The sequence below is a fragment of the Falco cherrug genome, chromosome 2 (genome assembly GCF_023634085.1).
Source record: "Falco cherrug isolate bFalChe1 chromosome 2, bFalChe1.pri, whole genome shotgun sequence".
In the NCBI taxonomy this organism is placed as follows: domain Eukaryota; kingdom Metazoa; phylum Chordata; class Aves; order Falconiformes; family Falconidae; genus Falco; species Falco cherrug.
In genome coordinates this window covers 25,018,485-25,046,039 of record NC_073698.1, presented here as the reverse complement: position 1 = coordinate 25,046,039, position 27,555 = coordinate 25,018,485, and the positions used below count along the sequence as shown (strand labels likewise).

Here is a 27,555-nt window from a genome sequence, read left to right as displayed (position 1 = left end):
TTAGACTGGAAGTCTTAAAATTTTAATGTCTGGCATAGTTTTAATGCAGTATCTTGTTGATGATAATGTACCTAGAATGAAGGTTTCCTGTTGTTTTAGATTTTTAGTAAATTGCTGGTTCATCGTTCATGAAATGATAGTGTCAGCATTTTTTTTTTACTGTAACTAATGCATAGTACCTTAATGTTACAATTTCAGATTCTAAGTATCTGCTGCATACTTCAAACTAGTGAGATGTTTGGTAAGTAAATTAAAACAGAATAGTTATGATAGCTGTAGTTTTAACATCTTACTCTTCTAAGCATGGAATTTAAATGAGAATTAATTTGCAGAACATATATAATTCCATTCATACAGTTTACCAGTTAGCATCAGCTATGTAGGATTACGTGTTGTTATAGAAGAAAACAGTTCTGGTTTTACTGTTTCATCTAAATTGCTGTTTCTTGTTTGATTAGTTTAGTTCTTGAGGTATCAAGTGTCTTCATCAGCCTTGTCCTTGACAGGTGATTTAATGTTCTTATTTTTCTTTTGTTTGGAGAAGAAAAAAACCCCTAAACAATCTGAAAAAACAACAAAACAAAATAAAACGACCCCAAACCCCACAAATCCAAACCCTGGAAGACTTATGTGCTGGTTTTGGCTGGGATAGAGTTAATTTTCTCCACAGTAGCTAGCATGGGCCTGTGTTTTGGATTTGTGCTGAAAACACTGTCGATAACACTGGGATGGTTTAGTTCCCGCTGAGCAGCGCTTACACAGCACCAAGGCCTTTTCTGCCTCTCACGCTGCCCCACCAGTGAGTGGGCTGGGGGTGCACAAGAGGTTGGGAGGGGACACAGCAGGGACAGCTGATCCAAACTAGCCAAAGGGATATTCCATACCATGTGACATGCTCAGCATATGAAGCTGGGGGAAGAAGGAAGGAGGGGACATTTGGAGTGATGGCGTTTGTCTTCCCAAGTAACTGTTATGCGTGATGGAGCCCGGCTTTCCAGGGAATGGCTGAACACCTGCCTGCCAATGGGAAGTAATGAATGGATTCCTTGCTTTGCTTTGCTTGCATGCACGGCTTTTGCTTTCCCTATTAAACTGTCTTTATCTCAACCCACAAGTTTTCCAACTTTTACTCTTCTGATTCTCTCCTCCATCCCACCAGGGGGGAGGGAGCGAGCAGCTGCGTGGGCTGAATTGCTGGCTGGGGTTAAACAGTGACAGGCTAATGTAATATTGTATTATTTTTAACCTGTGATGTTAAATGATCTGCTGTGAAGAATTCTGTCTTCTGATCATGTAGTCATGTCCTCTAGGTTTGCTTTAATCTAGGTCTCCATGCTGCATAATTTTTTTTAAGCTTTTTGTCTGTTAAGAAGAAAGCCAAGGTTTTGTTATTTCTCATCTATCCCTTGAAAATTTCTGCAGAGATGGTAGTTTTTCTTTGTTTATCCACTAATAGATAACTGAAAACCAGGCTTCGTCCAGCTGTGATGGAACCCATAACGTTTATATGTAATTGTTTTGTGTCTGTCTTCCCTGATGCAATTTAGACTTTGCCAGTATTTTCGTCTTTGAGCTGACCAGTAGGATTAATTTCCAGTGAACTGGAAAAATACTACTTTTGTATTTTCACATTAATGTGTGTGATATCTGTAGTTTTAACTGTGGTTTCCTCCTAGCAATGCAGTTTTCTGGAAGAAATGTTTTCCCTCTGTGCTGGTACGTTGTGGAGATAAGGTGATTAGGTATAAGATGAGAATTGAGGGTTTTCCGTACAAAAGAACAGATGTTTATTACAATGCCCAGTAAAGAGCAATAAGACAACATAGTGTTGAAATGCAGTTCACAAAATTGAAATTAAGTAGTCAATTTAAGAGTGGTCAGATGCTTCATATAGATTGGATATGGAAATACTTAAGTCTTTCCACAGTGACACTTAATTCAATGTTTACATTTTCATCTTTTGAAATAAAAGCAAGAGCAGAGATTAAAGCTTTTCAGTAATATTTTCCTAGGTGAGAATCTACTTGTACATCAGTCAGTTTGGGGGGTGGGGGTGGGGTGTCTTTCATCTTATAGGCTAATTTGTTGAAATTACCTGTAAATCAGCTTATGTTGAGTTCACAGAAAAGTATATGAAAACAGAGCTATTTTAATTATTTAGAAGATAAAGTAGTAAGAAACAGGGTTTGTCAAGGTCAGATAATCTCAAATTAGACAAATTTATTTCTGTAGTAATGAAGAAGCAGCAAGTGGTAGCTTTAGCTTGAGATACTGTCAATGTCATTCTAGATCAAGGATAATAAAAGCATTGAAGTATTGCATCTGGAGCGGGTCTTCACAGTTCTCGTCTAGCTGATAATTCTGCTACTTCATTTCTCAGGTAGGCAGGCAGTCCTTGACCATTTAATGTGTATCTTACTGATATATAGTGCCATTGTAACAATACCATGTTGTGCCAAGTCAGAATATATTGTATCCACAAAGTAACTTATTTACAGTTGTACTTCGTCTTTTTAGTGATGTTAAATATTTTTCTTTTGGGGCTGTTAATCGGGTTCAACTTTTCTTTTGTGGTCCCTGAAAATTATGTCAAAGTAACTGCTTTATACTTGTGTGTATCATCCTGCTTGTCCTTTTAAAGTATTTTCCTGGTACTGACTCTAATTAGGATTTGATGGAAACAGTAAAAAAAAAATTTATGAGCAAAACTTTTGGAACGTGTGCTTGCATGTTGTCTAACTACTGATTTTAAAAAAGTGAATTCTTTAGTGGATGTTGTTTAATGTCATCTTAAATTGCTAACAGACTAAAGTGCTGCTGTAGCTGACTGAATAAAATTTTGGTTATTTCTAAGTGCTTTATTGTATTATTTACAGATCAGTCTTGGTCATGGGCCTGTAATCCTGGTTTTGGCTGTTACTTTATTTGTGATACCTCCAATATTTTATTTTTTTTCTCTTTACTCAGCCTTAGGTTTTGGTAACATATACACTGTAGGTTATAATAGTCTATAAGAAGTCACTGAACAGCTTATCCCACATCTTGCCTTTAACCATGAAGGGGTTATGAAGGCTTATGAACCAGACTTAAAAGTGGAATAACTATATTATTTTTCCCCCATTTAGCATTTTTCCTGATAGTTTTCCTGTATTGCTTATAAGATGAATACACTTTTTTACAGGGATCTTGACAACAGAAGTATAGACAACTGATCTTTTACCTGAAGCAAGGCAGGTATACATAATTGAGCTTCATTTGCAGCTCTTTGCAGTGGTTTGGTACATGTGCTAAATATTCAATGATAAAATTGCTGAACTATTTTCACTGTATGAAAACTGCAGTTGGAAGACTGTGCTTATGGCTGTGCAGCAAAATTGCATTATATTTAGGAGTATGAATGGAGTTCTGTGTATTCTGTGTATGTAGAAGGCACGGTTAGAGCGTTGCGTTTCATTCTTTTCTTTTTTGTTCCAGCAATCCAGACTGAGTTCTTGCTTCAAACAATGAACACCTAGATTATGTCCCTAATGCTTCCCGTTTTGGTCCTAGATCTTGAGGACAGGTTTTATTGTGAGTAAAGATAGCTAACTATGATTTAGCTTTCCACTGCTTCGTAGGGAATTGAGCTGTAAAGAGGTTAAATGAGTTTGCCTTTTGCCTAGTTAGTTGTGGTAGCTTTGAGCTCACTGGAGCACGTAAGATGTGACATACCGGAGTGAGTTGAGCAGAGGGTGGTCAGGGCCTGGAGCACCCGACATACAAGGAGAAGCTGGGAGAAATGGATCATTCAGCCTTAAGAAGAGAAGGCTATGGCTAAGACAGCTTAATGCTGTCTTCCCCTCCCAAATGGGAGAGCATGAAGGTGGAGCCATGGGTAGAGATTGCAACATGGGAGATTCCAATTGGATATTAGGTTGTGTAATCTCTATCCTTGGAGTATTCAAAACTTGTCTGTGCGCAAGGCACTGGGCAACGAGATCTCAGTTGGTATTGCTTTGAGCAGAGGTTGGACCATGTGGTCTCCAGAGGTCCTTTCTGACATAAATTACTATATTCTAATAAATATAGTGAGACTTGTGTCCAGAATATCAGAAGAGTTGGCTTTTACCTATCAGAAAAGACTTTAAGTCACTAACACAATTGTTGCCTGGTTTCAGGGTGTCAGGTGCAGGCTTGCATTAATACAGCAGTCCATCATTCTGCTGTTTATCTCAGCTGGGCACTAAGTTTCTGGCTTTAACTGTAGCAGCAAAACTGGCTGTGCCATTTATTCCAGTTATTTTGTTTCATAGCTGTATTGGCAGAGTTGCTCACAAGTTCCTGACACCACCTGTAGCTGATCACCTTTTTTCTCCCCCAGGCAGTGTCCATGACAGCGTCTCTTGTTAATTGTATTGTCTTTCCAGACTTGGAAAATACTGGCATATATTAGTGTTTATCTAAAGTATTTTTTTTTTTTCTGTCCAAAATCAGACTTCTATTGACACTTCCACATTGGAAGATTGAAAGACAGTTTTCTGCATCTGTTCATCCACAACACTCTAGGAAATTTCTTCACAGAAAGTGTGGTCAAGTATTGGAACAGGCTGCCCGGGGAAGTGGTGGAACCACCATCCCTGGAGGTGTTTAAAAAGCACATAGATGTGGTGCTTAGGGACACGGCTTAGTGATGGACTTGGCAGTCCTGGGTTAGCAGTTGGACTTGATGATCTCAAAGGTCTTTTCCAACATAAATGATTCTATGATTTTATGAACAATACAAGGCTGTTTCATAAAAACTAATCAACTTTAAGGGGTAAGCGTAGTGTCTTTTGTGTATCTCTAGTCCTTTTGGTGAAAGATGTTTAAAAGGGAAATGAACTAATGGCAATAAGTAGTATGCAGAAATAGTAAGTAAAAGTTGGATGCCTGTATGACAAAGTACTGAAATCTATTGAAAAGGTTTAATACCTTCCAGAGAATGCCCATTATAATTGAATGCTATGTAGCTCTCAATATTTCATGTAGCATTTTTGATGCATAGAATGACTGCAATACCCAGAGCAGATGTTCTGATTAGCAACATTGTCTGCAGTTGCAAGTATTTGAATTTTAATGTTGCTATAACCTAGGTTAGAGTCTGGTTACTTAATATTTACTGATTTGTTTTCTTTACTGTTTTCCTCTTGCAACTTTTTCCCCTCCCTTATTCTTGGACTCATCTGTCTGATCTGTCTGAGTCATGTGTGTTCAGTTACTACAGTTGTTTTCCTAACTCTGGATCCATATCCCCCTCCCCTTTTCTTCCCTGAACTATAAACTTGTGTGGAGAGCTACACCTTGTTCTCTATTTTTTTAACACCTCAGTTCAAACTGGTGCTATTTTAAAAACTGAGTATATATATTCCCCTTCCCCCCAGGCTTTCCTTTTGAATTTTTTTTTTTTGTTGTTCTGCTGAATGTAGTATTTTCTGTCATACAGTATATTTTTCTGTGGTTTTGAAACTCACACTTTTGTTCCCAGAATTATGATCTGTGCTCTGGTGGATATTTAATTACATGTCTTTTCTCCAGTTTTGTTGATTGAAGCTATTTTAAACACAGCTAAAATGTGTCATCTTTCATTGAAAGTTCCTAACAGAACGTATCTTATCACATACCTCTAAATATTGCACTCTGCTCTTGTACCTCTGTTGCTTCCTTGCACTCCTACCCGTGTTTTTCTCAAGTTGATTTTGATTGTGCCTTATCTCAAACTTCATTTTACATTTGTTTTGGGTGTGAATGTGCCTTGGTAAGAAAGGCCAACACTTCACCCTGTAAATCTAATTTTGACTTTTAAAATCTTTTTCATGTACTACTTATCCATATATTCTGTTTTGAATGGCTGTCATCTATGTGTTCAAATACTAGGATGAGATATCACAATATGTAGTTCTTATTTTCTGGTTAAAGTAGTGATTTATTTAGTTAGACTCCATAGTGGCCAAAATATACAATGAGGGTATTTTTTAGGAATTAGGATCTGGAAAGTCTGCTTTATTTGTGGACCATGTTTTAGGACATGATTTATTTCACAACTTCATGAGATCCTCAGTAAATTGTCTTTTCCTGGATAGAACTTCTTGAGTGGAATTCCATAAGCACATGCCTGGAAAGCAGTAGATTGTAAGGGAGGGGAACTGAAAAATGGATTCTGAGATGGCTCACAGAATTGAGGTTTTGAACAGAGATTTTATTTCTCCTAAAATCAAGGATCCACTCAGATATGATGCTGTCTTGTGTTTGAACTGGTTAGTTTATAGACACATTGTGGATTATGTTCTATGTGTAACAGCAACTCAGTTTTTCATTTGGAAAGAAAAAGGTTGAGGTTTGTAAGGTAATTTCTACCTTTTGTATGTTTTTTCAGTAGATGTGAGTTGGCCGTTAGGCAAATGGGCTTTGTTTGCAGTGGATAATGTTGTTTGTGTGGTCAGTCGCAGTCTTCACCAGTGTGCTTCGTGGTGTTCAACCTGGACCATCAGCTTTGTATGATGCAGTGTGCTCTGGTGTCGCTGAGAGGGGGATGCTTAGGATTTAGTGAGGTCTAATTGCTTCATAGCCACAGATGCAGTAGTGCCGTAGTTTGTCTGGAAGTTAATGAAAAACTGAGACTGATCATTGTCTGGGAAGGTGAGATTTTTCTGTTACAGATTTTTGAAAGTGTGCCTTGAAGTCTCATATAGAAATGTCTTTACATCAATAGAAAGGAGCACTGCTGCACAGCTGGTTACACCAAACTTTACTAACTAGTGCAAATTTGACCGTAATTCCTATTTCTCCAAATTACTTTTCAAAGCAATGTATTTCTTGTCTATCCTGGATTAATTTCAGTCAGGTTGTTTTCATGCTTGAGCTGGTATCATCCAAGTAATAGAACTGATGCCATCAAATTTGACAAGATGTTTCATACCATACTTCCAGTACATAACATTGGCATCTGTGTCCATCATGTTCTCTTCAAAAGACTAAATGTTGACAGAGAGAACTTAAATGAAAATCAATTCTATGAGCCTTCATAGGTAAGAAGGCTGATGGTAAAGCTGAGGTTTCTTCTCTGTATTTTAAGTACATCCCCTTAAGATGGATTCAGATCACTTGTAGCATTTCAGTTTGTCTTTTTTTCTTCTTCTTCTTCACCTGCTTTTTAACATTGAACCATACTTCACAGAGCAGAGAATCCCAGTCAAACAAAAAATGGTGTCTCTCCTCTGTCTGTTAGCATCCATCAGTTACTTCTTGCTGATTTTTTTTTTATTTATTTTCTGGTTAGAATTTTGAATTGTGTCAGGTGAGATATTTGTGCCATCTAAAATGAGTTGAAAGTGGCTTTTGAGTTCTTTCACTGGTTCAGGATGTAAATGTTTGATACTAGGCACAAGTATATTCAGTTTGTATGTACATATATATCAATCAGTATATTCAGTTGTCTTTTTCTGTCATAAGACATTTATGACTTAAATGAACCAAGCAGGACAAAAATCAGTCAGATCACCCCACCTGAAGCTTCTTGTGGAGTGAATGGACTGTCATTTGAAACTGAATTGCTCTTACTAGCACCTCAGGAACTTAGATTTTTTTGTGTATTGGTTGTTTGGTTTTTTTATTTGTTGTTTGGTTTTTCACTTTGAAAAGTGGTTGCACTTTCCATGTATTTGATTAAATGAACACCTTCTAAAGGCATGCTTAGATCAAACCAATTATACGGTATTCTCTGTGTGCTCTCTAGATCAAGGTCTCTTGTATCTGGTCTATAACAGGACAGCAGTCTGGCTGATCATTGCACAGAACTATGTGTACATCAGTCCTGTAGAAGTGGTAAAGATTGGAGTAGTTCTTTAAGCATTGTGCTAAGTTAGCATATTTTATGAAGACGAGTATTTAAATCTCACCACCACTGGCAATGCTGTTGAGAGACAAAAGAATAATAAATACTGGTCACTTCAGATTAAATCCAATTAGTAGGATCTTACTGGTTTGGGGTGGGGAGAAATGTGTAAACATTTCTTATGAATCAGTTATGGTGAATTTCCTTAAGATGGACTGTGAGTCAACCTGACATGTTGCTGCTGAAAGTAGTCACGTTGCTCCCACGAGCCACTTCCCTTTGTCTTAGCTATACACTCGTTTTACTTCTTGCTTTGGTAAGTTAAATCAGCCCAACAACAAAGGACATACTCACTTCCTTTTGATGCTGGCTTAGGCAGGTAACTCCACCACAAGGAGGGTGGTAGAGCCAGCAAAAGACAGGCAGTGGAAGTGACACCTGGAACGAAGGAAGAAAGGCTGACAAAAGCTGTTTCTTCAGCTGCAATAAATCACAAAGTTGGATACTCAGCTTTCTGATGGGATTCACCTTTCAGGAAGCCTAATAATGCTGACAAGTTATTTTGCATGTATTTTTTCCAGTTCCTTGGTCACTTAATACCAATATCTGATTTGGTTTTGAGGAACTGGATCTTTACCACTCAATTCGGTATTACAGGCAAGATAGGTGACAAAAAGGCTGGTACCATGACTTTTTCTGAGATTCCAAAATTGCAACTTTGTTTCTGTTTGTTGCTGAAGTAAAGTCAAGTCAGAAGGAATTCAACAGTGCACTGGGACTTACCAGGTGAAGAAGGTGAGGTGTATCCCAGTAAATATCATTTTATGTAAGCAGCTCTTGTAGAATTTTGATGTTGAAAACCTACTGCAGATACTTTGGAGATTAATGATAACATAAGTTTCAGAAAAGGTATGTACCTCATTGCTAAATGTCATATAGAATTGCTTTATAAATTTATCACTTCCTCTATATTGCTGGTGTATTAGGAAAAATTTCTTCACCAAAAGGGTTGTCAAGCACTGGAACAGGCTGCCCAAGGAAGTGGTTGAGTCACCACCCCTGGAGGTATTTAAAAGACTTTAGTTGTGGTGCTTGGGGACATGGTTCAGTGGTGGTCTTGGCAGTGCTGGGTTAACGGTTGGACTTGATGACCTGGAAGGTCTTTTCCGACCTAAATGATTCTATGATTCTATTCTGTATTTCATTACACCAATGACTGCAGGCGTTTTTTGATGTCAAGCAGACATCAGCTGAGATGTATGCTAGAGCTGAAGTTTGTACAACTGCAAATAACTAACTCTTTTCTAGTTTTGCCATTTTCCAGAAAAATGTGACTAACTTTAGATTATTTGCTTTGTATGTTCTGCCTCAGTGATCATGAAAATGCATTTGTTTATCCAGAAAAGTGTGTCATCTGAGCACTGTCTCTCAGTCAAGCTGGGCAGTGCTGTTTTGAGCAGTAGGTTACAACCTTTCAGTCTACATGTAACAGAGATATGGCAAAAAGCTTTTAATATTGTCTAAACGGTAGGCTGAGAAATTTCAAAGTGGTGTTACAGAAAGGGAATTCCTATTTCAACAAATACTATTACATTTTTTTCTGGTCTGTTTATTACTAACCATTTTTTTAAAAATGCATACTATGTAGTAAAATTTAAATATTGTCCAAAACAGCACCTTTTTGGTTTTACCTTTTGCATGTGTTGTATGTGTTTAAAAACAACTTGCTAGCAAATGCCCCTGTAAAGAAGACAAGTCTATCTCCATGCTGGTTCTCGAATTTTCTCAATGTTTGTGTGCCATATGGTTTTACAATAAGGAAAACTCCTCAAAAGGCATGTAGGTGGATTAAAAGAGGAGGAACTAAGATAAAACTAGTCAAAACTAGTAAACGATTTGTTTCATTAAATGCAAAAACCTTAACATGGTACTGGGTATACCCCAAGCAGGAAGTGTTTAGGTATGCCATCAGAGTGCATTAGAGTGTTTCTTTGGGATAGTATTTTCTTAGAATCAGTCGGAAAACAGAAGTTGCCTGGAAAAGTGAAGAGTAAGAAATTCTGTTATTCTGCATTTAGTAGTTCACCAGTTTCCTTTTTGCTTTAGTCCTTTTTTTAGAAGCTCCAAACCTTTAGAGAACTGATTTTGCTGAACTGCTAGAAAACCTCCATGTTTCCAAAGCATAGATACGACATGGTTGTTGTACTTATTATGAACTATTGAGTGTCACTATGGAAGGTCATATCCAGGTATGCTATATCATCAACCTGGACCAACATTTGTATTCATTATTATTTTGACGTGCAATAATAGCTGTTAGCTTCTCTTGCTCATCCAGGTGGTGGTTCTTCCATTATTTGGTGGATGCATTTCTCCTGTTCTCACATTCTAAAGTGAATCCTGTCCAGTGTGGTTGTCCTTCCTTATTCAGGATTAATGATGGGGGGAGGAAATAAATGTGATGACCTCTGAGTTTTCCTCACCCCCCACCCCCCGCTTATATCTGCTAAGTTCCACAGTACTTTTTGGTGTGGCATCCTATCCTAAGAAAGTTTCTATCAACATTGTCCTGAAAGTGTTGACAGATGTGCCAGGGGTTAGACACCTGAAACATGCTTGAATCGGTATGGGAGATGTTCATTTCCATCAGCAGCAGCACAAATTCCCACTGGGGAGACATGGGTGGTAAGCAAGAGTGTAACTACAGTAATACCAAGACTGGAGAAGTTCATTAGTTGTCTGTGCTGGTGTTGACATTCCAATTTGACTGTCATTTCTGCAGAGTTATTATGGCAGCACAAGGGCCTTTAGGTACAATACTAAGTTCTTCTTGGAATTGTTGCACGAGTCTGATGTTTTATTCCCCACTCCATTAAAAACAATTAAAAATGGGCCGTTATTTTCTATTTAACTGGTAAGGGGTTTTATGCTTCTGAAACTTCAGATAATTTCCAAAACCACTTTCAAGTCATGAATTTTCATCACCGAACAAGAAAGTTAATCTCAGGATTTAAGACATAATCTGTAATCAGTGTATCATTTCTGCAAATCTGGGTTATATGTAAGTAATCTCTGCAACTGCTGTTGCAGATGCTTCACTTTGATATCACTTAATTCAATAGAAAAATAAGATCTATTAAATCCTAAACCTTTGGTATCCCATGTCTCTTTTTGGGGGAGAAAGGCATGTTGCTGAGTAAGGAATGTGTTGTGATCAGAATTCGGCATGGAATTTGTCTTTGCTAACTTCAAGCATCTGCAGTATAGAGAACTGCACTTACATCGTAGGGCACTGTATTGAAAATAGGCTGGTTTGGAAAAAGAGAGGTCAGTTTTCATTACTCAGAGGAAAGCACCATGTGGACGTAAATGCCAACAGTTGAAGGAGATCCAGTTTCTTAGTAGGATGTCTTATCTGGATGCCGTTATAGGGCAATAAAATTTGTGTGCTTTCCACCAAGATCTTTTCAGGGATCTGTAGTGCTTGTTGCAGCGATATCAAGGCATCGAGACTTTGGAATCCGGTTCCAGTCAAGTGACTTTGTGGCTACGCTGAGGCCGAGAAGGCTGCTGATGTGCTTCACAGAGGATTAGGAGGGTTTGCTTTACAGAGTTCAAAATGATTAAAGGGGAAGGATAGGTTTCTGTAGGCGACCTTTAGGTCCCAGTGACTGGCTTTCCCTCTGCACACACAGTCACCCCTTCTTGTAATTTTTTTTCTCTCTTAAAAATTTCAGAATACAACACTTAAAACCAGCTTATGTTACATATAAATGCCCAGAAACTAACTGATTTTACTCTATAGTTCTTCTAGCTGCTGATTTGTTTCCTTTAGTATGTTGTGTGAAGTACCATCTTGAACAAAGGGTTACAGAAAAGTGAAGAATTACAGAAAGGTGCAGATCTTTGATACAAAGATTTGTCAGTCAAACTTAGCTTTGAAAATCTCATCTCTCTCTGAAGAGGTGCGTAGGGAAAAGTTACGTTTCTGGACAAGGATTTTCTTACATATGTTCATTTCAGGGTTGGCTGGCTGACAGGCTGACATCAAGATTTCAGAGAAGTCACTGTTAGGGCTGATACCTGTTAAATTCAATGAGAAGTGCAGACCAAAAAAAATCAGACATTCTGAAAAGAGCTACAGAATTAGTTGTAAATAACTGCCTACAACTGTGTTATTTTTTCTGTGATGTATTATTTTGTTGCTGATAAAATACGAAATATTTTTTCCAAATACGTACCCATCCATGCTAATATACTGACCAGTAAATATCAAGAATTGCTGTAGTCACTGTATCTTTACATTATTCAGATTTTTGGTTAGTATGTTTTGAATTTGAGTCCAGATTATTTAAGTATATTCCATTTAATCTTTATGGATGAAATTTTCTTACTGCATCCTCCACTTAGTACCTTCCTGCTCAGCATGACATTTAATGAAATTTCAGAATAGCAGTAGCTCTTTAGTATCTATTACTGAAACATCATTTAGAGAGACATCCAGAAACATGTTGTTTGGTCTTGCATTGATTTGTGATACATTTTGTAAAACTATGTTAATGAGATGACAACTATATTTATTTAAATTGGTTTAAAGTGTTCAAGATTGTTCTGAATTGCAAGGTGTAAATTTGTTTAATCGATAGAAGGTTTTATTTGAGATTTTATCTATTTTAAAAAGCAGGTGATCTGTATTTGATCATCATATTAACATGAAGTACCTATTCTTCAAATTGAATGCCACAAATACATTGTTACTGAAATACTTTTACATTTAACTATTTTTTTTCACATAGGGAGACGATTTTTAAGAATTCTGAGCACCTGTTGACAAAAGCAAAGCAGAAGAAAAAGCGAAAAAGAAACAAAAAAGTGAAAGGTAATCACACAGAAAGTATGAAGAAAATGTTAGAGGGAGCAGCTCATCCCCCAGTTCCAGATGACCAGGACATACCAGAAAGTGCAGAGGATGATTCAGAAGAAAACAGCAAATCATTGTGCACATTCAGAAAAGGTCCAGAGGATCCAGTAACAGTTTGTGAAGAGCAGCCTGACGGTGATGATGAAAGCCTAAAACAAGCTGCAGTGGGTTCAAGAGAAAGGTTTCCCATCACTGTGTCTGAGGTCTCAACAATGTTGAACAGTGCATTGAGAAATGAGCTGCCTGTAGAAAGTGACAGTTCACTTCTAATAGATATAAACCCTTCTCCTACTGAAAACCTAACCAAATATGCATTAGATGATGAGGAAACAAATCCAAGGCACAAAGAAAATCTTTGCAGAAGCAGTTTCCTAAAAATAAGCAGTGATAAAAATTCCATCCAGGAAACAGAAGGCATCTCTGAGGATTGTAACGCGCCACTGTTAAGCACAGAAAACAAATTTGGATCCTATCAGAGTACGTTGGAACCTGACATGGAAGCTAAACTGTTAAGTTTAAATGGTGAAGAAAAAGAAATCTCTCAGCCTTGCAATTCAAACGTACGTGATAACATGCCTGATAATAACACAGGGGACAAAGGTGCATTAAAAGCAGAAGAGAATAGCTCTAATGCCTGGGGTTTTTTTTCAGTTAATTTACTTACTGAAGAATTGCAGTTGGGCTTTGATAACCAAGTTTCTCTTTCTTCTTCGTCTGAGGATAAATTTGTAGGTGAACAAAAACCCCCAAAAATGAGGAAACCTAAACAGACTCATACGAACTGTTCAACACAGCTAAACTGCTCTCAGTCAAATGAAGGATTGGTAAAGGAAAACCATCATGTAACGGTAACTGAAGAGGCTGGCAATGTAATAAGCAACGGTCTGTTGGCAACTCCAGCTGGTGAAGTGCACTTTGATTCCCTTGTGGAAACCAGGGCCACCTTCATGCAGCGTTCAAGTGAAGTAAATGTTCCAAGAATTGATGCTGCACCAATTATATCAAAGAGGAAAAAATACAGAAGAATTGTCAACTTGGCACCGAAGTTTAATCTACCAAGACAGATTGCTGGTAGTACAGAGGAAGGGAAGGAAGTTTCGATAAAAGATGATGTTCCCCAAAAAAGTGTTTTGGAAGTGGGGCAAAAAAGCTTTCTAAGCAAGAACCATGGAGAGGAATGTGAACAGGCCCATGCTCTGCAGGAATATTCTGCACCTTACAGTGGCACCGAGGCAACCTATTCCCTACTCACCCTGGATACAGATGCTCTGTTACATGATATTTCTTACATTCATTCAGAACAATCTTCTACGCCAAAATATTCCTGCAGGGTTTCTGTAGTTTCCAGGATGAAGGAGGAGCAAGCTAGAACTCTTAAGCAACAACAGGTGGTTGATAAAAAAGAGGGCGAGAGTGAACAGTGTTCTTCAGAGGTTACAAATAGCCAACCAGATATTGTGTCTTCTGTTAAAGTTTTTTCTGAATATCCAGAAGTTTCTAGTATATTGGCAAGCTGCAGTGAAAGCGTGCGTGAAGCAGATGACCCTGAGCCAGCAGAGGCCTCACAACTTGAAGATAATCAAGATGAGAATATGAGATGTAGTTTTCTGGGACTTCCCTTATCGTTAGGATTTGCTTTTCAACTTGTGCAGCTCTTTGGTTCTCCAGGTCTTCCACTGGGTAATACTCTTCTTACTACTCCTACATAAAAGAAAAAAAAACAAACACCCACCCACCCAACCCAAACCCCCAAAAACCCACACCCCCAAAAACCCACAACCTCACACACACCCACAAACAAGCAAAACCCAAAACACTCCTCCCAAACAAAAAAAACCTTATGATTAAATACTCATTTGTATTGCAGGTACCAATTAATCAAATATTAATGCTATTGAAAGGAATCACTGCTGCTTTGGTGATTATTTTATTTATTACCTAAACATTTTTTCAGTCTGTCAAATGTGCCATTTGGTTTTGCCACGGTCATTTTGGTTACAAAACCTTAGCTAACTTTAAATCCAAAGCATAGAGCTCTTGTTGATGTTTTAATACATCCTACTGAGTAAGACTTTACTGCGTTGATTACAAAACTGAATGAAAACATGGTATAAAATGTATGCTTTTATACAAAGGTTGCATGTTTGTTTTTATATTCCACTTGGTTAATATAGTAGCATTCCTTTTTCTTTATTTAGTAGTTTTCATACACTCTTATGTGGCTTAGGTACCGTTGAAAATCTTTCCCAAAATCTTATTTAACTTGAAATTGATTATCAGACTTACAGGGATGCATTTTCTGATAGTGAATACCTTCTTTTTAATCATGCATGATTAGAAAGTGTTGCAGCGTTGTATACTTGCCTTCCAGAGGGCCAATTGTCATATTTTTGTGCTTTCAGTTTAATCCTTTCAAGTTAGCAGTTAGAAGTATGGCAGTCGGTCCTGAAAGGAGTTGTGTGTGGCAACCCTGATTTCCAGATTTACTGCAGGCTGATGTAACCTAATGGAGCTGCAGCCAGCAGCAGCAACAACAGACATTTGTTTGGAAGTCACCCTAGGACATGGTGCTGTGTATGCACCTGCTGAAAGAGCCATGTTCCCTGTGCATAAAGTTCTGCAAATTCTTTGGTCCAAATTTAATCGGTGGCAAAACAGTAACTTTGATTTGGCCAACAAATAGGATTAAGAAACACAGGCTGGTTTTTCATCACGTAGACCTTTACACCTGTTTGTTTCAGTAGAATTTAAGGTTAAGCATGTATTTTCATATGAAAAGGTTAAGATGACAGCTGAGGAGCAGCTTATGTCTGTTTAGCTGCCCAAACTGACCTCAGGATTCTTTTCTTTTATTACAAAAGTTGATGGCAATGTCAGAACAGTGATGCAGACCACTGGCAGCATTACGTGGCTTGGTCCCCAAAGGACCTGCAGTGCGCTATCTAAGTCTGGCAACCACACAGCAAAGAACTTACCATAAAGAGCTGAAACAGGGCAGGGAAGTACTGCTGGTGTCCTCAGCTATTACATATAAAATGTTTTTCTCCTCCAAACGTGGTGAGTCTTCATATCTGTGATCTTAAATTTAATCGTCTTAGAAGGAGTTGGTCATGACTTGAAAACTGGGATCTTCCAGGGTAAAAGGAAAAGCAGGCGTTCAGAAACAGTTAATGAACCAAATGCCATTTTTCTCTGATTCAGTAACAGGTGAACTTCTTTGGTGTTTACATGAGTTTCCTTTGGAAATAACCTTTAAGAAATATAAAGCCACCTGAATACCTCCCTGAAGCGCTGACAGCTTGTGATTGCTGTTTGTTTGGTGGGGTTTTTTTCCCATCAAAATTATGCCTGCTGGCCACATTCTCATTTGACTATAATTTTCCTACAATTTAAAAATTCTTACGCTTTTTTGTGGCCTGTTATGTACTGATAGACTACTATTTATTCATGTACATATTTGAGCTGTAGTATTTTACAACACTGGCAATTGCAGAAATTATTTTGGAGGGGAATTTTTTCGTAAATAAACATCTTTGGTTATTTATAAATGGAAGGTTTAGTTGACTGACTAGCCTGTATGATTCTCATGCAAGTGTAGAATGTATTTTAGACTGGTTTCCTACAAAGAATCGCTTCAGCTTCTTAAAGGGTGTTAGAGTTAAAACATTATGGAAGTAATTTCTTTAGTGATATTGCACAGATTCCTATAATTAAACATTTTAAAATTTAAAGATTGTTACTTAAGTTGCATTTTCTTTAATTTGTGGGCTGAAAGCTTTCTGGTTTTCTCATTCGTGCCTAGTTTCGGGGGAGTATGTGTGGAAATGAAAGTATTGTAGAAAAGCCTTTGCCTAAAAAAAGAAACAAACCCCAAATCTCCTTCCCCATCCTCCCCTCCTGTGCGCTGTCCCTAGATTCTAGAAATGTAAATTCTGACTTTGCTGCTGGCTCACTTAAATAGCTGCTTTTTAAAAAGTACATATATATATATAAAAAGTGTGCAAAAATTGTAATTCAGTGATATATTTTGGCTATGGAGAGATCTTGAACACTCAACTGCAAAAAATATTTTCTTCTGCAGAATCCTTGTTGCCAGATGATTATATAGTTCCTCTTGACTGGAAAGTTTCAAAGATGATCTATTTACTGTGGAAGACCTCTGTGGAGGTATGAATTTTAGGGGATTTTGGAAGGCTTTCCAATATTCCAGGTATAAAGAGGAATTCTTCAGTTCATAAGCAAAATTATGTTCTTTGCTAGTAAATTTGCTTTGTTTTTTCATGCCCACAACGAGGAGACAGATTTTTTATGCACTCTTCTGAATATTTCCAGAATCGGCTCGAGGCCATGGTAGGGTTCAGGTTTTGAAAGTTCAGCTTCAGAAATGTGTATGAAGTAGTTGAAGGAGAATAAAACCCAAACCCTTTCCTTGATACTTGTGTCCTGACCTGGCCTATGTGCATTAAGTACAACCTACCGTCATCCAGTTGTTTTCCTTAAAGTTTTCTCCCATCGAATCTCATCCTCCACTATACCTGTAGTGTATATATAGTGTATAGTTCATAGCTACTTCTACAAAGAGTTGCAGCAGAGAAGTCATTCTAGGTGACTGACAACAAATGAATTCTCCTTGTCTAGTTAGAAAGTGTTAACTTACAAATTACTTTCCCCCCCACTGTTGCTGTTACTTTGTGAAGGTTTGTTTTTATTTAAGGAGCACTTTAATAATAATAAACACAAGTAGTGTCTGGTAGTGGAAATGAGGAAAATCCTGTAAATACAAGGAAATAATAATTATAAAATAGAGCATAGACCTTGTTCTTTCCCAAAATAATAAAATCTCTTCTCACCTGTTCTTTTATCTGAACTATTATTATCTGTTTTAGGAAAAACAGAAAGCAAATCTATCACAGGATGGAAATGCCTTGGGTAGGTGTGTTCTGTGAATCAAAACCTGTATCTAATACTTCTTGTTCAGAAGAGAAAATAGTTAATGCTGAAGTGTGTCAAAGGTTTTCAGCACAAATGAGTGGTAACACTCTCCTTTGTGCAAAAGCACTAGGATGCGATAAATTAATTTGTGCCTCCGTTGATTTTGTACATAGTGTGGCAGAACTATGGTTGCTGTGAGTCATCACTTCACATTTCCTGATGCAAGTGCTGAAATTCCTTGCCTTTTAAAGTTTCCCATATGAGATTAATCCAATACTTAGCTGACGTTTACCCATTCCAGATCAGAAGGTTGTTTAACATAAAGTCTTTAGACTTTATTTCTCTGGAAGGTTGAGCATCTTCAACTTAATTAAACTTAATGATCACTAAAAATTGCCAGCATAACAATAGGTCACACAGTTGAGCAGCAAGAGATGTCAGGGCCCATGGGAAGCTCTGGACTTCTGCGTGCATTAATTCCTGCAGTGTGGAGGTTATGGGATGAGGTTGCTGGTTGTCTTTTTCCATTATTTCCATGTTAGTGTAGTATAATTTCACAAGTTCCATAAGATGAGATTAAAAATGGACAATAGTAGCTCCCTGGAAGCTGATAGAATTTGCTGTAAAATAGGAGAGGAGTTTCTCTATTTTAAAAACACAGAAAAGGACACTCTTGGAGAGCTGAGAGGAAGCACAAGAGCAAGACTACACACACGTGCATGTGCTTGCATGCATGCTCTCTCTCTCTCTCTCTCTCTCTCTCCACCCCCCCCCCCCCCCCCCCTCCCTGTCAGAGACAAACCTGAAAGATATAGTTTATTTTGGAGGCCATTTAGGAGGCAAAATCAAGAGTATTCTGATGAAATGAAAGCTTGCTTTAGAAATACTCTATCCTCACGTACTTTAAGTGACAGACTACGTAAGGTAATTGCAGGTGTCTTTGGCTACAGTTTGTAATTTGTTTGTTGTTTTAGATTATATTATTAGTCTTGAAGATCTAAATAAAAATCACCAAGAGAATCAAGACTCTTCGGAAACACTTCCAGAAGTGGAGCTGTTTCAAGGGGTGACAGAGGAGAACATCCTGACCCATGCTAGCACTGACAGTCTGGATGATGTGTTTCATCGGTTGTGACTGACCATCTTAAATTCTGCATGAAGGAAAAGGTAATCAATCACGCTTGTGTGGTTTTTTCTGGTATTGTATTTCACCAAACATCTAAAGAACATTGTTTGTTATAATTTTTAAGGTGCATTTAGTATCACCCAATGTATTTGTTCTTTTTCTTCAGGTTAGGATTGCAGGTGGTTTTGATTTTGGTTGTTTTGGGGTTTTTTTAAGCCTGACTGCAGAAAAGAGAAGGCAGTATTTTGTTATTAAAGACATATGAATATTATTTTTTTCTTCAAAATCTAAAACCTGCCTGGTAAAGTGAAAGCAATGGTCTAGAATGCCTCATAGTTGGACTTTGTTCCCAGTTTGATTACTGTGGCGATCTGTTGTGAGTCATATCATCTTGGTACTATTTTCCTCATCTTTTCAGCATGAAGAGCAATGCTGACTCCATTAAAGGTCTAATTATGAGGAGCACAGTATGAGCAATAATACAGTATTTCACCAAGTTATGAAAAAGTGGCAGTTCTGCTTTTCAGTAGAGAATCAGCAGCAGGAGGTTACAATAGGACTCCATATACTGAAGTGTTAATCTTTCATAAATACTTTCATTTGGTATGACAAAGTGTGCTAGTGAGTATTAGAAACCATGGTACCGTGTTCGTGCTTGTCTAGTGAATTTTTAAACCCTTTGGTAACTTTGCAAAGTTTCTATGGTTCGTTTATGAGAGATATTCTAGGCAGATTGTCGTAAGAAGGAAAGAATTTTGGATCCAGCTGTAAAATGCTAGTTTAACTTCTGTATCATTTTCCATTAGTTGTTCTTTCCAAAGTGGAAAATGGATTAATCTGTAGTTTTAAAACAAGTAAACTGAGGTATATGGAAAAAGAATAATTTGCACCATGAGCAGATTGAGCTAGAAAAAAATATCCAGATCCTAAGGCTTAAATTATTCCCATCCAGATGGCACAAGTTTACTGGTATATAGTCCGTGTGGGGTCTGTGTCACCCGGTGTCCTGTGCCTGACCTGAGTGTAAGTCAATGGCTGGAGGAGGAGTCAAAGGGCTGGGCAAGTGCTGTGTTGGGAGAGTTACAAAAATAGATGACTTTTTAGAAGGTTTCTTAATTTTCACAGTGGAAGATCATGACAGAACTAAAGTAATTGGATCGTTTGGGCTGGAATCGAAACATCTTGAATGGAGGTTGATTTGATTATGTGCATTTTTATATTATTGATGACAAAAATGAATTGCAGGTCATTTGCTGATTAACGTGTAGGAAGATGAAGGGAATCTCTTTGAACCATGTAGTACAGACAGCACTGATCTTGCACAGATCTGTCAGCACAGATTATTAATAACATCAAGAAGATCTGGTAGCAGTACGGTCCTTTTACATAATCAAATACTAAAATATTTGATAAGTAATTAAAAAAAAAATTCACCAAATACTTAGTCCTATGTTGGCCAAAATTTTTTATAAGTTATTTATTTTTAGTATTGTAAATCTGAACAATCCACAGGCAAGAGTTTTGCTTATGATACTGACTAGCTGTCTCAGAGTGGATTGGTACCCTAATCTACTACGCAGAAATGTTCAGGTTTATTGATGAAAGTGTTGTTATGCTAAAGAAACAAAGTTGGAGAGCTGCATTGCTTCCCTGAAAGAAATTGCAATTAACCTGGAAATTGACTTGCGTGTGTGCTTCAAGAAAGGAAAGACATATGCTGGCAGAGTATCCTGCCTTATTGTCCATACCTTTACTTGGTTGCTGTATCCAACAAGCTGTTTTTTTCTATTAATTTGGCCCCTTTTTCTGTCTGCCATGCTACTCCCAAAGCTGTTTCAATCTTCCTCTCCTGCTTGTGAGCACAGCTGAAGTGATCCGCTGCCCTGTGCGATTGTGAGCCAGCCACTGACTGCTGGTCTGAAACCAAACATTGTTAAACCCGTTTGTGTGATGCTGCAGTCTGATGTTCTGCTGCGCTGGGTTATATTAGCTCTAAAGAACACAGAATTAAAGCAATGAGTACTTTGCTGTGAAAGAAGACGCCCAGTCAGTGTGTGGGTTAAAAAAAAAAAAAAAAAATCATTAAAAAAGGCAGTGCGTGCTCTGTGCAGAAGGACTTGGTCACGAACATCTAGGCTGAGGTGGTGTGGTTAAGTCAAAGGTCCCTGCTGGCAGGTGAAGCGTGTGTGATGGTTGATTGCCCTGGTCCAGGCCGCATGGTCCCATCCTCCTTGCAGCAGCTTTGGTGCTCAGCAAAGCCTTTGACTTGACAAGGCTTAGCTGGTTGGGGCTTTGTATTGGGAGGAAGAGGGAAGTTAGTCAGGGTTTTGTGGGGTTCTTGTTGGGGTTGTGTTTTGTTTGTTGGGGTTTTTTTAGTTGATCATCTGAAACGAGTCAGGGAAAGTCCTGCTGGCTGTTGGAGGAAGAGGGTGGGACATCAGAGGCTGGATCTGTTTAGGCTGCTCTGGAGCTGTGGTCTGCTGCCCCGGGCAGCTGGTGTGACAGCTCATGGCTGCCAAAAGTGGGAAGTGCTCAGCCTCCCAGCCCTGCGCCAGTTACCCGCTCTGGCGACATTAAGGCTGTAATTTAACTCACTGACCCCACAGGAAGCAAACAACAGGATAGTTTTCTGCTGGGCTGGCAAATCTAAATAAGCATGTGTAAGGTCCGAGTGGGTGCCAAAGCTGGGTCCAGGGAGCAGACGGGACTGGGCTGCTGCAGGCACGAGGGCGAGGACGCACACAGCTTCCTGCTGGGGTGGCAGTCAGCTCTGATACCAGGGACCATGTATTGTGCAACCATACCTTCAGACTAAAGGCTGCTCTTAAGCTCATACAAATGTTAGGATGTTAAAGAAATATACAGAAAGAAGTATGTAAAAAGTAAAAAGCATCCCTTAGGGGTTTCAATTGATTTGTGCTCGCTGTCAGGCACAGGATATACTGGGTGATGCAGACCCCTGGCCAGACCCATGTGGGTATTGCAGCAGTTCTCTGAGGTCTGCATGTGTAAGGGCTGTAAAAAGCAGGGGAGTTTTTCTGGTTGATGGTGCCCCTGGTTTTGAGAGGTAACGTTATCTTTCCTCACCACAAACTCATTCTCTCCTGGTTGCTGACTAAAGCAGACTTGCCAAGAGTGATGTCCCGGAGTGGCTGTAAAACTGCTCAAGAGAACAACTATAAATGTTGAAATGGATTTGATTTCATCAAATGTCAGGGGAAAAAAAAAAGTCAGAAAACAGAGGCATTCCTACCACAAGCTTTTAAAATCATAGAAAAATAAATGGAGAGCTATAGGATCATTTCAGTCCCTTGAGATTGGAAAGTAAACTAAGCCTTACTGGCCAAGTGCAACAGTCTGTTAGCCAGATGATCATGCTTCTGTATTCATGTTGAGTAAGGGTGTTTTTATTCAAATGGGAGAGTGAACAGTAGTGGTGTTCCTCTGTGAAACCACGCGGTTAATCTCAAGTTGTGAGAGCTCCTTATTGCAGCCTTGGCAGCACATCAGTATTTGTTCTGGAGATTAAGCAAGAGACCCTGGTTTAAAAAGAAAGCTGAGATCGGTGAAAAGAGCGTTATTTTGGTGCCTGGAAATTCTTTGTAGACCAGGACTCCCGAGTGCCAGATGCTATACAAATGCAGAACAAGACAACAAAACCCGATGTCAGTTTAAGCATTTATCTGCAGGACTACTGCAAAACAAAAGCTGGCATGTTTCTTTGTGAAGCACAGCAGTTGGTAACTCCCTGCAGGAAGACTTCCTCCATGACAGCCTGGTAGGGTCATGGTTTTGATGAGACAAATCTCTTGGTGACGTGTGTTACCACTCCGTCTGTCCCTGGCTGCGCTATTCCTGTCACTTCCCTTTGCTGGACGCAATGCTTCCGCAGCCAGAGTGTGAGGCAATTCAGCTCTGTCGTCTAGTATGTGAAGATATCCAAAAAGTTTTCAGTCTGGACCATTGAGCTGAAACAAATTGGCCTAGAGCCACGTGATCAGCAGGACGCAGGTAAAGGAGCAGGAACATACAGCTGGAACAGGCAGGACCACCTTCTGGCTAGCGTGAAAAAAATAATCTAAGAGCTACAAAGCTGACTAAAGCAATCTTCCAGTATTGCCACAGAAAATATCATCCCATGGCCAAACCTCCTCCAGTTGCTGCTTCGACATGACAATAATAAAAAAGTGTTTTCTCTATCTTTTGACTACTAACTTTAAACAAAATGAAGTGTGAAAAAGTGCACAGAATTATGACCAGAAACACTCACCTGCCTTTTACAGTGCTTACCAGGAAAACCTGGCCTAAAATTTACTTAAGCAGAGTATAATTACCAGGGGGAGTAAGAGCTGCCCAGAACAGTGTTTCTGGAGCTCTCAGAAAAGGGTAACCGTCAGGTTGTGCTGGTGCCTCACACAAGCTCGGTAACTTGGAAGCCTGTGAGGTCCTGAGTGAATGTAATGGGGAAAAATTGCAACATAATGCAACAATTATGAGATGTATCTATGCTATAGTTACTGGTAGAATGGCTGGCTATTCATTATTTATTTGTGACGTAGAGAAAAAAAATGTTCCACTGTGTTACTCTTCTCCTTATTTTTCAGCCTTGAGACTGCTAGGTTCTTACTGTCTCTAGTTCTGATACCCAAGTTTTCTTCTCTTCATTTTTCATTCTCCTTGCATTTTTTATTTTTCCTTTGCTCTCCATCATCTGCTTCCTCTCCATTCTTCTTAACTTTTTAAAGAAATAACCAGCAGCAGAGTATGAGAAAGAAAGAGACACTTAAAAATATCAGACAGGTGAACGCTTCTCAGTCTGAGGGTTGGCTGTGCAACCATTAAAGTCTTTCGACGGTCTGTGCTGTTGTGGTATTTCAGCAGAATCTTCTCTCTTTTTTTTTTTTTTAGTTTTATTTCAGAAACGTCTCACTTTGATTCCACCATGGAAGGACTTCAGTTGGCCACCAAGGATTTAAAATGTGAGGAATAACCTGGAAGAAAGTAACCGCTGTAGAGATTTGGTGTGAATCTTTGGCTATCTTCCCTTCCCACCCCCCTGCAGCCCCCTGATATCAACTTCTTTGTCCATAGAATAAAAATCAAAATGGAGATAACTTTGTCTTGTGTGGCAAAAGGTCACTTTCTGAAGTCATTTGGGATTTATACCTTCTCAGTATATCCTTGAGTGTCATACGAAGAGATTGAGAGCAGAGACCAGTAAGCAGAAAAGAGCTGTCTTGTCAGCACGAGTTGTGACCTTCAGGCTCTGGTATCCAAAATATTGCCCCAAGAACTGGTACATGAACTGCTAGGGATGCCTACCTGCAGGGAAAGGTGCCTGTTACGTGTCTTATCCTACTTCTGCCTTTTGTCCTGTCAGGCATAATTACATCCCAGTCTCTTTACAACTTCAAGTGACGTAAGTCTTCATTAGTCACTCCTTTTCTTTCATCCGGGGGTACACAACTTGCCTTCTCCTGAAACCAGGCCTAATGATTCCCTTCAACTAGACTCAGTTGGCACTATAGAAATAAGGAGAAAATTTCAGTATAGACCTGATTCAAACACACTGGAGGAAAGATGCGCATGGTTTGTGGCAGACTGATAAGACCTATAACTAGCACTGGTAATCAGTGATTTGACGTTTCTGTTAGTAGTATTCCTTTTGCCATTTTTTACTTAAAATTCTTAGGAGGTGAGGAGAAAATTAAGCTAAAAATAGTGGGGGGTTTTGTGTGCAGTTTTGTTGGTTTTTTTTAAGTATCGTGGTTTTCCTTCAACATTAAGCATGGTGGTTATTCCTTAGCTAGAACAGTAACCTTACCAGTAGCAATTCTGTTACTGAGGAAATTGTCCCAGTAACATGAGTGGAGTATTGGTTTCCAGGGGCAGATGAGCAGCAGAAATCAATGAACCCTTGACAGTAAAATCTAAAATTTTGCTTACATACATATGTATGTAAGGCCCACGCGGGTGTCAGGAAAGTTGGAAATACGTTACGTATGTAGAATGAGCTAAATTACATAGGTGATGAATTTCATCCCATGATCTTAAAACACAGTTTCCTGGGTTTTTCTCTGAGGTGTGGTTAGATTAATCTAGATTTTTTTTTTTTTTTGTGTGTGTGTGTGTGTATGTAGGCTGTAAACAGGGCAATGCTTTCCCACCAGCTCTCTGTTGGTGTTGCTTTTCTGGAAAAGCACTAAATTGCCCTGATGTATTGCTGTGGTCTGTAAAATAGTGTGACACGTTCTGTGCCATCTGTCTTTGAAGTGGTGCTTGTGATGCCTGGGAATGGAGTGCTGAGGGTCAACTGAGTTCATGATGGCACCTTCACTGGCAGAAGGCCGTGAGTGTAACAACAAACGGGAGGAGGAGGATAGCTCCTCATGAAAAAAATCATGAGTGCTTGCTGAAATAGCAAATAATGAAGAAGAGACAGGCAAAACAGAATGGAGGGAGGTGGAAGGACACATCAAATTACACCTAATTAACTTAATTATTAATCAGAAAAATAATCAGAAAGAGCAGCCTTTGTCAATTAAGAGACGTGCATAAGGCAAGGTATTTCTTTGCAGTGAGAGGGAGTGACAGAAAAGAACGATCTCCTCAGGGTGAGAAAAGATCATTGAGAAAGGGAGAAACAAGGAAGCTTAGGTTGTGTGTACTTGTCAGAAATATTTCCCTCTTTTGCGGCTTCCAGATCCAGAATATTTATCCATTTATTCTTTCATCTCTTCCTCCTCATCTTTCCCGGCACTCTTTTCGTTGTGCATCAGCTGAACAGCCAGTACCTGACTGCAGTCATGCTGAAGCTCCACCCACCATGGTCTAAATTCCCAATGTGTCCCCGCTCTCCACTTAAAAAAACACTTGCGTATACATGTAAGCGGTTAAAGATGGATGTATTTCTAAACTAATGTTGTATTTGAACTGGCAAATTCACTGGCTGCACTTCTTTTCATGCATTTCTCTGTACACATGCGATGTTTTCCTTTCCTTGGTTAGAAACGTGCTGCTCTTCTACCAGCAGAACATTATACAAAATGTCATGGGGAGAAGGAAGGCAATTCTGCTGGCTGTAACCACAGCTTCGGGTTTACCGGATGTACCAGTCGCAGCAGAAAAGTTAGTGTGGTTTCAAGAAAATGTCACTCAAGGATCAGTATTTTCTTCCTACTTCTGTTTGTTGAGGGAGAAATCTGAATGCCTGTATTTTCTGTTACTGAGTACTGACCTTTCAGAATGCTTAAAATAAAACTGGTTTGCAAAATGTCACAGTATCGGTTTAAGTTTACTTTAAACCCCTCTGGGATCTCAAAGTTTATGTATTTTCTTTCCTGTCACTTTTGGTTTTTTTCCCCACTTGCTTCAGCTGGGGTGGGTGTGCCACATCCCGCGGTGGGATAAGCTTTCCCCCTGTACGCGAACACTCTCTTTAGCGCTATTTGCAAACTTTACAGCCTAAAGCTCCAGCGTTGTAGCGGGGTGGCGGCGTGTCCCTGAGGCTGGCTTCTCGCCCGGCTGGCGTCGGTGCTGTGCATGGCTCCCAGAGGCAGAGCGTGATCCCGCACCAGCTATTCTTGGCTTTGCTGGAGACTCTTAGTATTGGCTTGTGTGGTGACCATGTTAGAGCAGATCAGGTTTCCTGGTTAAATTTTGTTACGTTTCCTGCAGTTTCTCATGTGGTATGTTTGAAAAGTGATGCTAACGCCGCCGGCGTGACACGGAAAGTGACCTGTGCGGCGCAGGGCCCTTGTTCAGGAGCATCTGCTTGGAGTCCTCGTCTGCTTTTGTGGTAGGGTGGGATCCGGTGGCTCCAGCACTGCTGGGGGTGGGGGGAGAGGAAAACAAGGGTTGGACTGAGCCGGCGGTCCGGCGGAGAGCCCCGCTTCCCCGAGGTGAGCTGGTAATTCGCTTCTGGGGTGCCCAGCACCTCATGGGGCACACGGGCAGCACCCGGGACTGAACGCTTTCAGCGCTGGCTTCTGTTCTCTGCCCATCTTGGAGAATCTGGACATTAATCTGGGTTTTAAATAATTGAAGTCGATACCTCGGGCTCGCGTTCCAGGTAGAAAAAGTGGCTGGAACGGAGTCGCTGTGCGGGCCGCCGCCGCCGCCTGGCCCTTCCCGCGCCTCTCTCCTCAGGGCGCTGCCACCCTGCCGGGGAGGGGGCTGGGGGGGCCGGGGACCCAGGGGGGAACTGGGGGTCCGGGGAGGGGGCTGAGGGTCCCGGGGCGGGGACTGTGGGTCCCGGGGGAGGGTGTGGGACCCGTGGGGGAACTGGGGGTCCCGGGGGCGGGGTGCTGAGGGTCCCGGGGCAGGGCCCGGGTGTCCCGGGAGGGGCTGAGGGTCCCGGGGCAGGGCCTGGGGGTCCCCGTGAGGGGCTGAGGGTCCCGAGCTGAGGGGGCCGGGGGATCCGTGGGGGCGTGCTGAGGGTCCCGGGGCAGGGCCCGGGTGTCCCGGGAGGGGCTGAGGGTCCCGGGCGGCCCGGCCTCCACCGAGGGACGCGCGTTCCGCCCGCTGCGCGGTCCCTGCGCGCCGCTGGCCGCCGCCTCCCCGGGGCCGGGCCTGCCCCCCCGCTCCGGGGCCGGGCCTGGGGCCGGCTGCTCCCGTCCCCGCCCCCGCTCCCTCCCGGGGCCGGCGGGGATGGACGAGCAGCTGCTCCGCGCCCTGGGGGGGCTCAGCCTGCAGCCCCCGCGGGGCCGCTTCGGCCGGAGGCTAGTG

At 40.3% G+C, this 27,555-nt stretch overlaps 1 protein-coding gene across 3 annotated transcripts in view; it reads left to right on the top strand.

Moving 5' to 3' along the window:
- The first annotated feature begins 7,620 nt into the window (after nt 1-7,620).
- LOC102060217 (uncharacterized) overlaps nt 7,621-27,555 on the top strand; it is a 32,307-nt gene continuing 12,372 nt past the window's right edge. For 2 of the 3 annotated variants that reach the window (XM_005446475.4, XM_055702412.1), the window contains exons 1-5: nt 7,621-14,450; nt 16,852-16,937; nt 17,657-17,699; nt 18,677-18,869; nt 23,737-26,729. In XM_005446475.4, coding sequence (XP_005446532.3) covers nt 12,746-14,450; nt 16,852-16,937; nt 17,657-17,699; nt 18,677-18,837 — 1,995 coding nt within the window. In that variant the 5' untranslated portion in view covers nt 7,621-12,745 and the 3' untranslated portion in view covers nt 18,838-18,869; nt 23,737-26,729. Of the gene's footprint in view, nt 14,451-16,851; nt 16,938-17,656; nt 17,700-18,676; nt 18,870-23,736; nt 26,730-27,555 lie in introns of those variants that run through there. The other variant, XM_055702413.1, reaches the window with a different exon arrangement.